This window comes from Periplaneta americana, chromosome 16 (genome assembly GCF_040183065.1).
Source record: "Periplaneta americana isolate PAMFEO1 chromosome 16, P.americana_PAMFEO1_priV1, whole genome shotgun sequence".
Lineage (NCBI taxonomy): Eukaryota > Metazoa > Arthropoda > Insecta > Blattodea > Blattidae > Periplaneta > Periplaneta americana.
The window spans coordinates 180536647-180553108 of NC_091132.1; the positions used below are offsets into that span (position 1 = coordinate 180536647).

The following is a 16462-nucleotide window of genomic DNA, read 5'->3' on the forward strand; positions in this document are numbered from 1 at the left end:
AATCTACTTTAGGGAAATTGTCTCTGACCACTTCTGCCACACAATGAAATGCATGCGCCACACAAGTAAAATGAGTCAATTTAGGATATACAACAGATAATTTGTCCAGCTTTGACCATATAAGGGGCAGCATCGCTAATAAAGAATAACACATTATCGTACATAATACCCTTTGGCCACAGGATACCCATAGCTTCGTTGAACAGTTTAACTATAGTTTTGTTATTGCACTTTTCTAGAACATCACAATGTAAAAGAATTCGTTCAGAATATTGTTCACTTAACAAACCGATAACTACATTACCAACAAGTCTACCTTCTTTGTCGGGAGTCTCATCAATGGAAACCCAAATTGAACTATCTTTAATTTCATCTCTTATCTTCTGTATTGTCTCATCGTAGATGGATGGAGCATACGTCTTCCTAAGTGTTGACTCATCCGGGATTGTATGTTGAGTATATTTTTCAAGGAATTCCCTGAAGACCTTATTCTTTAGTTTGTAGAGAGGAATATCAGCAGAGATGAGAGAACGGCACAGGTCGATGTTAAACTCAGATCTTACATTCGATGTTGTTGGTTGTGTTAAAAACAATTGTCTCTGCTTGGAATTTAGTTGTTTGTTGGCCTGATGTTTACTAGTTGTAATGTGTTGTTGCACCAGGAACTTTTGTGTAGATGATACTGCACACTGACACAAATTACAAAATAATATTTTATTGTCAGTTGATAAACCATCTTCTTTAAATTCTGAAATGTAACTTGTTAGTTTTGATTTTAAATTGACTGAATGACGTACTTTTGGCATATTTACCGTCTTTATAGTATGATTTACAAAACTGAACCTATGTGTACTCTGACTGGCATTTAACTGTTGAGCTGCACAACTGAAGTCTGTTAAAAATTTTAAATTAAATTAATACAGTTTTGTAACTTACTTTCCCATTGTTGATAGGACTGCTAATTTTCAAATAACTCTGATGTTAAAGGGATTACTGAACATGTGTTTAAATCTCTATTGTTGAAATGTATTTTTAAAAGTTAATGGAATTTTGTTTTGTTTTATTGTTAAACCTAATATAATATGGACTGTTTTATATGAAATATGGAAAATATATGGAAATTAACGAAAATATGTACTAAACTCTAAAATATGGAAAAATATGGAAAATAAAAGTAGGATTTTTCAACCCTACACATTGTGAAACATAAAGATAATGCAAAATATAAATTATATTAGCTTTATAAGTAAATATGTATTTACATATAAATCCTTTCCCTGGTTATAAGTAAGCGTATGATAATGGATAACCTAGCAGGCAATGACTAATTCACTATTTCGAATATCAGTTCATTTGTGGGTGTTAAATATTTAAAATAGTCATACACTGGAAATAGGCTATTTATGACCCATACTTACACTGCTGAAAATGTTTCCTCCACATTGAAGTAACATGTTGCGAGAACTGAACAATGGCGGAATTATAATATGTATTTTGAGAAAACAGTTTTCTCCTGGAGATAAATTCAATAGAAGTGGGTAAATAACGGAATCCCTAGTGACTGAGAAAGTAAGCATACTGTGGTCTATTGTTGGTTAGCCTGATCCTGATCTTTATACCAATAGGTCAAGATGAAATGCTCATATTTATGTAAGAATCCGTGTGCGCTACTGTATAGGCCTACATTAGATTCTATAAATATTGCAGTTATAGTTTTTTTTAGGCCTACGTTCGTTTTCCTATCGTTCATTATAATCTTATATTATGTAATACCAAACTTTAACTACCGAATCCTTAGCACTGAAAGTTGAAACCATTGTTTAGGCGATAGGTGTACTTATAAGCTATATCTCGTCGTTTCTTCTTTCGAGTGAGTGCGATTGAATTAGATTGTTGTAACTTGTAGTAAGTGTTTCTCAGCAGTTCAGTTACCGTAATCTTTGTCAGTTACATAACCTCTTCTTTCAGTTGTGATGGATATGATCAAGATGGAGGCTGAGGATGATCCTTTCGGCTCTCTACCACGTGATGATAAATACAAAGTGGAACAGTATAAGGCTTTATCAGAGGTAAATGCATGCCTTTCCATGTATTTTCTTTAGGTATTTGTTGAACAGTGTCAGAAAAGCATTCATTTCACCCTTTATTATTCAGTTGGCTACATTAGCGTCCCACTCCATAGCTGTGTTGTATAATGCGTCGTGATTTGGTTTTGCATTATGAAACGTGTGTCGTTCCGCTTTCGTCAAGGGAAGAAATTTTCAGACCATGTTCAGCTGGTCTGTGTTTCTGTGCTAACACTGGACAAGATATTCGTTTTATAGGTAATTTGTTCATTCAAATACTTTTGACTTCAACCTGTTTATATATTTCTAATTTTGCTTTATGTGGCATGCCATTTTTGGCTGGATTTTATTCAAAGGATTTAATTTTGGAAATAGTATCTTTGAGACATGTAAATATTTTTGGATTTTTTTTGTTTTATTTTTCTACGGGTTTAACTGTTTGTTATTCTTTTCGTTTATTTTGAATGATGATTGAGTAATACAGAGCCATAGTTATTAAATTAATCCGCCTTGAAAACTCAAGGGCTCAATGTACTTCCCACATAATAAGCTTAGTTCTTACATCTCTGCTTAGGTTAAGTGGACTTGAATACAACTGTAAGCTGGTACTTCTTCGCTCTGGTATTTACTTAGCTTTTCGTATTATTACCACAGTTACTATATACAGTCACGAAGCTTGAGTTTTGAGGGTGCTAGAAACAATAGACTGTGACAGTACTATTTTGCATTGCCTGTAGTGAGGCGATATTAGCGATCCTAGTGGTGAGCAACTAACTAATTTTTGCATATTTGCTACGTATTGAGCTTCGCGACTGTAATACTAGACTGTGTTATTACTACTATTGTACTACAGTAATTACAATAAAGTCCAGAGTTGTTCGGCTCATTTACTGCCGTGTCATTCTTATGTTCTGTAAACCATAGTAAAATTGTTCGTACTAATACGATTAATAATAAGTTCAGAAATACAAATTATGTTGAGTCAATAATCACCGGTAATTTCCTATAAGACGGGCAAAATTCAACATGGCTGACGAAAACTATCAACAACGATCTGCCAACTATGAAGTTCAAATGCCACCAAACATCACAAAATCAAAGATGGAAACTCAAACATGTATTCATATTATTAAGGAAGAAGAAGCCCTTAAAAAAAAAAATGAAAATGTTTAATTTTCAATCTTTGAATTTTTTTTTTTTTGTTAGCATTCGAACTTCATAGTGGGCTGTACTTTTCTGTCAGTTTTGATCCACACTTTACTCCAAAATATCACTAAAATATATAACAAAACATAATAATTTATCATCTTATGAAACAAAATTCAATCCTCATTGACGTCTTCAACGACAACCACTTCACTTCCAGTATATGACACAGGCTTCAAGGCAATCTAAACTTAAACCATGCAGGCAACAACGAACTAAACCGACAATTTGTCGTACAGTCAACTTCGCATAATTAAACCATGTATTTACACAAAATGAAATTCTCTTCGAACACTTATTACGCCTTAACTTATTCGGAATATTCTGTAAATGATTCCTTTAAAACCACAGTCTTCGACACAATTCACCAGCGAAAGAACTGAACCAAAATCGACACAAAATTTAATACTCTCTTCTATGTTCACACATCTTTCACAAAAACATCTTAAAATGACCAACTTTCAATAGCTTTAGCCATCAGACACAATATAACATCACGTCACGCGAAACAACCAAGAACAACTGACATCATTACCCATTAAAAATTCTAGAATAATTGGCAACTATAACCAATTAAATCGAAAATCACGGCGACAACCACTTCACTTCCAGTATATGAAATAGGCTTCAAGGCAATCTAAACTTAAATCATGCAGGCAGAAAAGAACTAAACCAACACTTTGTCGTACAGTCAACTTCGCGTAATTAAACCATGTATTTACACAAAATGAAATTTTCTTCGAACACTTATTACACCTTAACTTATACGGAAAATTCAGTAAATAATTCCTTGAAACCACAGAAACACAGTTTTCTCCTCATCAATTGTCACAATTCTTATTCACCAGCGAAAGAACTAAACCAAAATCGACACAAATATAATACTCTGTTTATATACACACATCTGTCACGAAGATCATAAATGACAAACTTTCAAAAGCTTCAGTATCAGACACAATATAACACCACTCACGTCAAACAACCAAGAACAACTGACAAAGTCATTATCTATTCAAAATTACGAAAATTCTAGAACAAATGACAACAATAACTAATCAAATCGAAAGCAAATCACGAAAATCATTAAATGACAAACTTTCAATAGCTTTAGCCATCAGACACAACACATGCTAACACCACTCACGTCAAACATCAAAGAACAACTGACGTCATTACCCATTCAAAATTACGAAAATTCTAAGTCAAATCACAATTATAACCAATCAAATCAAAAGAAAATCACGACGGGACCTAGTATAAAAACCTAGAACTAACATATGAAAGTCGCTAAATATTACTAACATTTAACTCTAAAATAAAAAAGTTGGCAATACTTACTACATTCAACCAGGTGCCCGTCTTATATGAAATTACCTAATCACCTATATAGACTTTGAGTAAAATATCATCAGTTCTGTTTGTCATTTCTGTGTGAAACAGATCAACTTTGGATGTCATGTCAGCAAAATTTTGCTCTGTATTTGTTAATACAAGTATCCCATAACATGTTGTTTTGAATTACAATTTTTTGTTTGGTCAACTGTCCAAAGACAGGATGAACGTCACAAGTGCTACCAAGAAGGTACCACTTATGAAGAAACTAAGACAGAAGATAATGGAGCAGAGTAGCTTTTCCTTATTCTTTCCATTGCATCCATCGCCAATTAGCTACATAGGCTATTACTAGGGCTAGAATTTTGATGAAATTGCATCTTTTTTCTAGTAAGCCAGAAACATAACTGCTTTAGTATTTATATGTTATGTGATGAACTGAGTGTTTTAAGACATATTTGTGAGGACATTTTTTGCATTTTTTGCCTGTTTCAACTCACAAGAGAATTTTTTTGTTTTATTCGGTCATGATTTAGGCATTTTCATTTAATTTTGACCATAAATCTCCATTATTAATGTAAAATAATGTTTATTTCCTTTGATATTTTCTTTACATACTTTGCCCATTAATACCTATTATTTTGTATAATATTTTAATTGTTTTTCTACACAAATATTGCCATTTTAACGTAGTACACCCCATGTAATGGATCAGTCCAACCAACCTTTCAGTATAGACCTGCTAATTCCGGATAAGAGTGGCCTTATGGTAGACTACATGGAAACTAAAGGTAAAGTAAATCCATGGCGCTACAACCCATGAAGGGCCAAGATCGACCAGCTGACTTCTGACCTCACGTCCACATGCCGACACAGGGGTGAACGATCATGTATGGAAACTACATCAGGTAAAATAATTAATTAAAGTGTACTACTTAGAAAAAATTATGTAACATTTATTTTAATTACCAGTCTAAATATTAAGTAGTACAAAACCTATTTTCCTACTGACCCAATTATGTAAGATCAATTTTTAGGGTATTTTGAGGGCATTTTTTAAAGATTTTTAGGACATTTTTTCATGATTTATAGGTCATCAAAATCCTAGCCCTAGCTATTACACTAATCAGTCTCCAGATGTATACAAACAAGTGTTCTTCCTCTGACACATATCGTCAAGTGAGATGTACTGCCTGATAATAGATGTACATATCAGCCAGAACCTGAATGAGATGTATTTCTAAAGTATAAGTCAATTTTTCGTATAGATATTACCCTGTGTAAATTATTTACAGAACTAAAACCTCCCCTATTGTTATTCATTGCTGTCCTTCAAGCTCTTTTTCCTAATCTGGCTTAAGTTTTCTTCTACAATTTTCACCTGTGTTGAAAGTCAATGACTGCTCGGAAAAGCAGATTTACAGCTGTTGGACATGAAATAATTTTTAAAATACCTAATAAAATTATTCACAATGTCTTTTTCTTCTGTAGGAAGGGAATGTATCGCATCTGGAAGTGTCTGACATGAAGGCAGAATGCGTGGACCAGAGTTACGATATCAAATCAGAGATAAAGGTTGAAGACACCACACCAGTGCCTATTAGCTTTCCTATGGTGAAAACTGAAGTTGATGTAAGTGGTTCACTGTCAGTATATACATATATCAGTAATGCATTTGTAAGTATTTGAGACCTGTTAGCAGTCTCGATTCGTATTAACTGTTTTCCTTGTATCCATTACATGCACAAATTGGATGGTTTTCATTTTAGATTTCAAACAAAACAATAATTCGCAATTGTATTTCTGGTAAGAAACAGAGAATTATCTCGAATACATGGGAAAAGTTGTGTCTGGAAACAGATTTCGTTTTAAGATTACAAAATTGTTTCTTTTATTGTTAATGGTCTAGAATTTACTATGCTACACATTGAATGATTAGTTCAAACAGATGTAGAGACAAAATTGACAACAGATTAACTTTGTTAAGAAGTAAGTTTACAAAAAATAATAATAATAATAATAATAATAATAATAATAATAATAATAATAATAATAATAATAATACATATAATTAATAATAATAATAGTAATGATAAATATAATAATAATAATAATAATAATAATAATAATAATAATAATAATAAAAGTAACAGTAATAATATTAACGTAATAATGTCGCAACTTCCTTCACAGTGTGTTTTCCATATTCAGACTTTTTATATTGTTCTGGACTGTCAGTTATAAGTTATAAAATCGTCATTTACATCCTTTACTACTCAATTCGATATCAATAGCCTTCATTGTCTGTCACGAAACCCGTGTCTTCAATTGTTTTACAAGCTTGCACAATGACGGAAGATTCTAGGTTCCATACTTCAATTCATTTGAAGTTATGAATATTCTCAATTCGCAGCAGCAATCTGTATTACAAATTAATTTGCAAGTGTGGTGACAAAACCTTTATTTTCTGCTATCAGATGTCAAAAGGAGAAGTCGTGTTAGAGAGTCTGCATCTTGAGCTAATAATACTTTGAACAGCGAAATATATTTTTGTTTAATATATAACTTGTTTACAGCATATTTATTTCAGATATTCTTGCAAGCTCTGTTTACGTGTTTTGCAGTATTTATACATGACATGGACATTTTTTCATGGTTGAAACCTGATTTCAGTGCCTCACAATTAAGCAAATATCCTGAATTGAAGGCAGGATGAATGAAAGACGTAAATGAAATCAATTCGGTGGTACGAATTTTGGATTTTGTGTAAAAGTCATTGCAGCCTTTACGAAAAGCTAGATTGGAGTTGCTAGCTTTTAATAGTGAGGTGCTTGACATAGGAAACCAATGAACTACAGTGAAACCTCTCATTTACGGACATCGAAGGGACGTAACAATCTGTCCGCATCTGGGAGATGTCCTTTATTGGGAGGGAGGCTCCCCAATCTAACAGTAAATTTATAATATGCATTATGCATCCATTCACGCTTTAAATGAAATGTATTACTCTAATTTAATTCTAAATACAGTCTACTGTACTACAGTAAATTCTTAGCAACTTTGAACTACATTAGATATGACCGAAAAAGGAAAATACAGTACTGTGCCATGCAATTTTATTCTAGGACTACAGTTATGCAGTACTGTAATTAACAGTTTTCAAATTAACCTTTACGTTCAGGTGCCATGTCTCTCGAAACAGAACAACTGATTGAAGTGAAGAGAATAATCCTGTTAACCTATCGTGTGTCGAATATCATTTCACGATCGCTGTAAGTTTGGACCCATCAGACAGGTTAAATATTATGATTTGGTTTATCCACCCGCTCCCATATAACAAGGGGTAGCCGACTGGGCTAGTGGTAGCCTACAAGAGCCTTATTGTCTTCCTTCATGTTAAAGAATTTCTGTACAGTTCTCAAAACTAAATATCCCATTTTTGTAATACATTAGGTCTTGAAATCGAAGTTATGTCCGCAGTCAGGAGGTAAAGCAAGCTTTAGGACTGAAACAATTGTCCGTGTTCGTGTCTGAGAGTGTCCGTAAACGAGAGCTTAATTTATCATTATTTCTATATTATTTCAGTTGAGACATAAAAATCTGTCCGTATATGAGGAGTGTCCGTATCTTGGGGGTGTCCGTAAGGAGAGGTTGCACTGTATATGGTCAGTTAAAGCTCTCTTCATTATTTACTCACTTTTCCAGGAAGATTTGTTGGATGTGGACGGAGTTCAGCAGGAACAGAAAGTAGAAGTATCTTCAGAAGAGGATGAAGTGTTGACTGAGAGGTGAGAGTACTGTGCTGCTTTTGTTTCTTATATTCTTTCAGAACTTCATTTAATGACGACGTAGGATATAAATATTATAGTGCTTAATACTGTTTTTATTTAGTATATTTGTGTGGTTGTTCTTATATAAGACTCAATATGTCTCGGTACTAAAATGACAAGATTTACTACAACGATCACTACCATGAAAAGCAACACACAACAACTCGTACTATATCTGCTGCTTTATTATTCTGCTGTCCTTCGAGAACCATGATCTCTTTTGAGGTACAGTCACGTCACTACTTTGTTTGGTAACATTTCTACTGCGGCTGTAATCCCTGTGCATTGTCCTAGTTAGCTGTTTTGGTGCTGTTCAATTCGAGTGCTGCGAAAGTTGCGACAAGTTTAGTTGGTTTGTACTTCTGTACTTACAGGTTGCTTTACTTTTGCAGTGGCAGCTAGCTGCAGCTTTTCTTCTCTGTATTTATACTTCACTACAATTTTAGATTGTGTTCCCTGTCAGATTTTCATGTTATGAAATGCAGGAAAATATATCTTAAATAGCTGTTATTTTTATTATGAAACAGAGAACTAAATTTTGAACTATCAGGATGCTTCCAGGTTATAATGTGCATAACAAAATGTCCACAAGTATAAAAGGTCCACAAGAAAATGTCCATAAACTAAATACAATAGCGTGAAAATTAATCCGAACACGACATATTTTTACATTTTCTGTCATTGTTGGCCTCATAGTTGCTCATACCGCTTTAATTGATACCTGTAGTACGTATAATTCCATTGTTGAAGGTCTGTCGTTATTATTTTTTTTATAATATGTGACATTTTGCCTGTCGTTTTGTACTTATAAGCATTTCAGTTGTGTCGTCTTCACAAATGGATACAACTCCACGAAAACGGTCTAAAATTATAACATTAGCAGAGGATTCTTCTATGACACAGAGGCAAATTGCTGCAGAATGTCACATCGGTTTGGCTACTGTTAATTCGATCATAAAACAATACAGGGAGACTGGATCCATCACACCCCAGAAAAAAGGAAACTGTGGCCGGAAAAGGAAGACTTCACCTGCAGATGATCGTTTAATTGTCAGGAAAAGTAAATTAAATCCTAGACTAACTGCTATCGACTTAACCCTCGAGTTAATGGTTACTACTGGGGCAAATATTCACGTCACAACAATGCGGCGTAGGCTTTTGGAAGCTGGACGAAAGGCTCGTAAGCCTATTAAGAAGCAACTGCTAACCCCTGTTATGTGCAAAAAACGCTTAATATGGGCAAAAGTACATCAACACTGGACAGTGAATGACTGGAAGAATATACTTTTTTCTGATGAGTCTCATTTTGAGGTCCACGGCCACCGTGTTTCTTACGTATGGAAAGGATCCGAAAAAGTAACAGCAGCTCATCTCGAACAAGCACCCAAATACCCCCCTAAAGTAATGTTTTGGGGTTGTTTTACACATGAAGGGCCTGGAGCATTAATACCTATCAAGGGAATGATGAATTCTGACAAATATATTCACTTATTGGAAACCAGAATCGTACCCCAGCTGCAAAAATCATTTCCGGATGGCAGAGGTGTGTTCCAACAAGACCTGGCACCATGCCATACGTCTCGAAAAACTACAGAATTCTTCAACAAGAAGAATATTCAGGTACTCCCTTGGCCAGGCAACTCACCCGATATCAACCCCATTGAGAACTTGTGGTCAATTTGCAAAAGAAGAATGCAAAAAATGGATTGTTCTACAAAGGAGAAGGTGATGTCTGCCCTCATTGGTGTATGGTTTCGCAATGAAGAAATGAATATTTGTGGGAAATTAGTGGAATCCATGCCAAATCGTCTCAGAGCTGTTATTAGGAACAAGGGAGGCCACATAGATTACTGAGGTATGTCTTTTATCCCGTTTGAGTGTTTTTGCATAAGTAATTACGTTGTTCGGATTAATTTGCACGCTACTGTAGTCCAACATTTAAAGTCGTACATGCAAAATGTCCATATTATAAAGCCCATCATACAAAAAGGTCCATCTGACGAAATCAATTCTTTCAGCTTCTCACACTCCATGGGATTGTTTGAGGTTTTGTATTTCCTTTAGTGTATTGCCTAACTGCAACTAAGACTGAAAATAGTTACCGCACTATTTATAATGAGATAAATTATTCAGCACATTTAAATCTCACTTGCAATCCTACCCATACAATGTGTGATTTTGAAATCTCCAATATGAATGCTTGTCGACATAGGCATAGTGAATGGGTGTCTTTTTCACTTCAATCAAGCATTACGGAGAAATGTAGTCAGCAGGGGTCTGAGGCCACAATATTTGGATATTGAGAACCCTGAAGTAAGAAACCAAATACAGAAAATTATGGGACTGTCATTTATTCCGCTGAATAACTTTAAATTTGTTTGGGATTTTTTTAATTGAAAGATTTGTGAACGATGTCTTGGACTTAGCATATTACATTGAAATTACATTTATTGCTGGTCATCCGGCAAGAGGGCGAAGGCAAGCAGTTCCTCATAGATTTTCTCCTGAGACATGGAACGTCTATGAATTAGTAATTAATGGCAGACAGCGTACGAATAGTATGGTTGAAGGATACCACTCTTAATTCCAATGGCTTGTGGTGGAACATCACGTGACCATTTCGCGATTCATTAGCCATTTGCAACAACAGAATCGGAAATAGACCATTTAGTAAGTCAAGTCCTTGGTGGGGATACAAATATTAAGTGGCCAGTAAATAAACGGTAGCCTATATCAATAATCAAACGAGAATTTTCAATATTGGCGGTAATTCTCAAGATTACAAAGATAGGAATTTAATTTTTAACATAATTGAAATGATAATAAATTTCTCTTCACATTCCTTGCAGTTTTCCTTGTCGGATATTTCAGGGAAATGGACGAGTTTATTTATGGACATTTTAAAACGTACGACATTTTTAAGAAGAGGACTTGCTGACAGTGGACCTTTTCAGGTAAAGACATTTTTATGGCATGGACGAATTTTCTATATGGACATTTCTAAACGTTGGACATTTTCGTGGAGAGGACCTATTCCAAAGTGGACCATATCTCACTTAAGTATCAGGATAGGAGCTAGCTGGACCATTTCGTCTCTGTGCTCATACTTGACTGCATTATTAGGTTGTGTAACCTGCAGGCAAATATATCTGAAATAACTGTTTTTTATAATGAACATCATCATCATCATCATCATTGGCGCTACAGCCCTTGGTGGGCCTGGGCCTCCCTTAGTAATTGTCGCCATCCGTCTCTATCTTGTGTAGCAGCCTTCCAATTCTTGCACCCCAACTTTCTGGCATCCTCTTCCACTCCATCAATCCATCGCAAGTGCGGTCGACCTCGTCTTCTCTGACCTCCCGGATTTGTTATTACAATTTTTTTGCAAGGTTCACTTGGGTCCATGCGTATTACATGTCCTGCCCACCTCAATCTGCTAGTTTTAACTGTATTGATTATATTTGGCTCTCCTAGAAGTCTATATAATTCATAGTTGCATCTCCTCCTCCAGAGACCTTCCTCAAATGTTGGGCCATAGATCCTTCGCAGAATCTTTCTTTCGAAAATCTCCAGTCTTTTTTCATCATTTTTGGAGATTGACCACGTTTCTGCCGCATATGTCAAAACTGGTCTCACTAATGTTTTGTAAAGAATAACTTTTACTTTCCTGGATAGAGCATGCGAACTAAAGTGATATTTCAAGCCGAAATATGCTCTGTTTGCTTTCATTAATCGATTAGAGATTTCTTTGGACATGTTATTATCGCTAGTGACCACTGATCCTAAATATGTAAAGTTGTCAACTTTCTCAAAATTATAATCTGATATCTGCAGGCTGTCTATTTTGTCAACTATCTTTCCATTATCTGCCAACATATATTTTGTTTTCCTCTCGTTGATAATGAGGCCTATTTCTTTTCCAGCCTGTTCCAAGGAAAGGAACACTTGCTTTACATATTTTATAATGAACAATATCTTAAATTATATTATTATGATGTACCGAACTATATATGATACTTCCGTGCAAATATCCTGCGTCATCGTATCATGAAAGATCAGTGGAACGGAGAAAAATTCTCTCTGGCACCGGGCTTTGAACCCGGGTTTTCAGCTCTACGTGCTGATGCTTATCCACTAAGCCACACTGGATTCCCATCCCGATGTCGAATCGAATCCTCTCAGTTTAAGTTCCACCGCTTGGGTTCCTGCTACTGGACTACCCTCATGCAGTGCGTCATAGATGTATGACAGTGGCACAATGTCCACACATGTGCAGAGGTGCACTCATTATGAGTGACTAAGTGGCCGGGATCCGACAGAATAAGCGCCATCTTAAATCACTAAGTGATTATTCGCATATCATATGTTATTATGATGTACCGAAGTACATATGATATTTCCGTGCAGATATTCTGCGTCATCATGTGTTAAAAGATGAGTGAAATGGAGAAAATTTCTCTCCGGCACCAGGATTTGAACCCGGTTTTCACCTCTACGTGCTGATGCTCTATCCAGTAAGCCATACCAGATTCCCATCCCAGTATCAGATCGAATCCTCTCAGTTTAAGTTCCACCTGTTGGGTTCCCTCCAGTGGCTTACCCTCATGCATTGCGTCATAGATGTATGCCAGTGGGACAATGCACACACACATGTATAGAGGTGCACTCGTTACGAGTGACTAAGTGGCTGGCATCCGAAGGAATAAGCGCCATCTTAAATAACTAAGTGATTATTCACATATCATATAGGGTAGGGTCCACACCTGTGGAGTAACGGTCAGCGCGTCTGGCCGCGAAACCAGGTGGCCCGGGTTCGATTCCCAGTCTGGGCAAGTTACCTGGTTGAGGTTTTTTCTGGGGTTTTCCCTCAACCCAATACGAGCAAATGCTGGGTAACGTTTGGTGCTGGACCCCAGACTCATTTCACTGGCATTATCATCTTCACCTCATTCAGACGCTAAATAACCTGAGATGTTGATAAAGTGTCGTAAAATAACCTACTATAGGGTAGGCCAGTAGAGGGAGCCCGAGAGGTGGAACTTAAACTGAGAGGATTTGATCCGACATCAGGATGGGAATACGGTGTGGCTTAGTGGATACAGCATCAGCACATAGAGCTGAAAACCTGGGTTCAAATCCCGATGCCAGAGAGAATTTTTCTTTATTCCACTCATCTTTCATAATATCTTAAATGTTAAATAAAGGAAAGGAGTTCGTTAAGAACTGACTGAAACCGGAGAACATAATGAAGTTAGAAGATGTATTTCCCGGAAACTACTTTAGATTTTCAGAACGGTTAATTTTTTGTTTCTCTAGCCCTTTATTCTACTGAGCCCAAAGTGTGTAAAATTTATTTTCTATAATATCATTTATTATTTTCATTGCATTTGCAAATTCTGCTCTAGATGTTTATTGATAGTGTGGCAGTTAGCTGTATTTTCTGTAATGTATTATCTATTTCATATTCTTGAGTTAATTAAACTTTCGAATGTAAAGAATTTATATTGTTTGAGAGTTGTTAAGAAATTGCGTTTTGGTATAGGCTATTAATAAAATATCATGAAATGGTTACATTATGATCACTCAAGCAGTCGTTGTGGAAGCATTTCCTATATGAAGTTTGAAAATCACTGTCGCTGTCCCTACTTTCTTTACCTTGTGCTATATCACACATACAGACATAAAAGATTCGTCTGGTGAGAGCTGTGGTAGCTCATGGAAAGGTGGAATAGGTACCAGATTAGAGTCCAGCACAGATCTTAGATCAGGTTCTGACCTCTTATCACGATTATTTCGACTGATGTCTATTTTATTAACAATAAAGAAATTAGCTTTGGTACTTCTCTTTCCATTTCTCCACTGGCGCAAATGCTGCGTACTAGTTTTACTTACCTTATGAGGAGACCATGGGTTTTCTTGGTCTCTAGTCTTGACACAAAAATATCGTAGATATGCTATAGTCACTGATACAGAGATAGGTTTCCTACTTCTTCTAAGTGTATACTCCCCATACACAATAGCACAGTCTAGTGTATACAGTCACGAAGCTTGAGTTGTTGAGGTTACTAGGAAAAAATAGACTGTGCCAGTACTATTTCGCATTGTCTGTAATGAGACGATAGTAGCGATCCAAGTGGTTAGCAACTATCTATGGATGCATATTCCCTAAGTATTGAGCTTCGTGACTGTATATACTAGACCAGAGGTCTCCAAAAAGCGTATCGTCATTCGTGCTCTCGATGCTGCCCGCCGAACACAGTGTGCTGTAAGGCTAGAGAAGGGGAAGAGACTCATACCTCAACAGATGGAAGCGATCAGTGGGGGATTGCAGCAACGAGCTGCTTAAATTTACAAATAATAATCTCAAAAGAATAAGAAATATCATATGTTTGTATATTATTTTGACATACTGTGAAGCAGGAGCCCCGTCTGTTGCTATTGACAAAAGCCATTGCAAATTCAGCTTCTTCTGTTCTATGGTGCCTTTCAAGGCCTGGAAAAGATCTTCTCCAGTTGTATTTTGTAATTACATCTAGAAGACATTCAGACACAGTAAAATGTTCGTTAACTTCTCAGATGAAAATGGCTAGGTGAACTTCGTTATTTCTATCTGTGCTTTCGTCCAATGCAAGTGAGTAAGGTACAAACTGGTTAATTGTGGTTTCGACTTCAGAATCAGTTACTTTTACAATCTTGAAATTCCTTCTCTGAACTGTAATTGGAAATATTTTAATTTTCTTAAACTTTGACTTTGTTTTGGACACAGTATTTTAGTACTGGTAACGTTCTGTATGCACGATTATACAAATGATTCTTCTGTAAAGGTCTTCATTGATTTTCGAATATTCCAAGCTAAAAGATGGCTAGGAAAAAGCTTTTTTTTTTTTTTTTTGTTTAAGACTGAGGACACGTGTGTGATTTGTGTTTATATTTTCTTATTTTATATTTATCAAAACATTTGTAGGCCTACGCATTTCACCTACAATTAAACGAAAAACTATAGGCTATGTTTGTCATGCGGAACTGAGTGTAAACGTATTGTAATATACAGATTATTATGTATAACAACAGATAGCCCCAAAATAACTTATTTTCAGATGTCCAACATGCCTGTAATTGTATGATATTCTTTGTGAAGAGTCGAGTATTGTCGTCGCATGTTGAATTTTAACACACCGTTAAGAATTTTCGAACAAATTAAGCATTTCACATTCTTCCCACTAACTCAAAAAAAAAAAAATTCTCTTCCCATTCATCCTTGAATGCACTACGTCCATGATTAGAAGACATTGTGAAAAGGTGGAACACGCCGACCAACACAATGATAATGGCAGTCCACCACTGCTCTTCGTTTGTGCATAAACATTGAGTACAGTACAGGTGAGGATGGGTGAAGCAGAGCGCGCTCATTATGTACTGGCTTCGGTTCCGTTCAGGGGCTTACTCGCGAGTACGCTTTTGGAGACGTCTGTACTAGACTGTGCATATAGCATGATACGGCTCGATGATTCAAGGACACGCATTTTGAAGTAGCCATTTCTTTGCTACTCTCGATTTCCACAATTGAAACGACATGACTTAGAATGTAATTAATCGGACCTCCTATACGATAGTGATTTTGATATAATTAAGAAGTTATGGGTTCAGAATGTAGTATTTCGCATGTAAAATTACACTAAGATGCACGTAAACACTACATTTACGCATGGAAAAGCACAAAATAGACAAGAAACAAAGTCATGTGATCAACTGTCTATAAACACGATATTTAAATTGTTTGTAGTATGCAAAACCATAAGTCTAATCTAAATGTTAATATGATTAATGTAAGAAATCAGAATAATGATATATTTTAGCATACATCTGTTACATAAGCTCAACAATTCCTAAGAAACTAGAGCTAGTACTGTTTATCGCACGTAATCCTCCCAACAATGCATAATTAGAATTAGATGACCAGCCTGCAATTATAACAGTATATACACCCAAACTAGTGCAACAAAGAAAGAATAATAAACCCAACTCAAA

At 35.7% G+C, this 16462-nt stretch overlaps 1 protein-coding gene across 2 annotated transcripts in view; it reads left to right on the plus strand.

The window, feature by feature from the left end:
- Positions 1–16462, plus strand: part of LOC138692139 (zinc finger protein 678-like) — a 59129-nt gene that overhangs the window by 39293 nt on the left and 3374 nt on the right. For both annotated transcript variants that reach the window (XM_069815132.1, XM_069815131.1), the window contains exons 2-4: positions 1969–2069; positions 6096–6236; positions 8310–8392. In XM_069815132.1, coding sequence (XP_069671233.1) covers positions 1974–2069; positions 6096–6236; positions 8310–8392 — 320 coding nt within the window. In that variant the 5' untranslated portion in view covers positions 1969–1973. The remainder of the gene's footprint in view (positions 1–1968; positions 2070–6095; positions 6237–8309; positions 8393–16462) is intronic.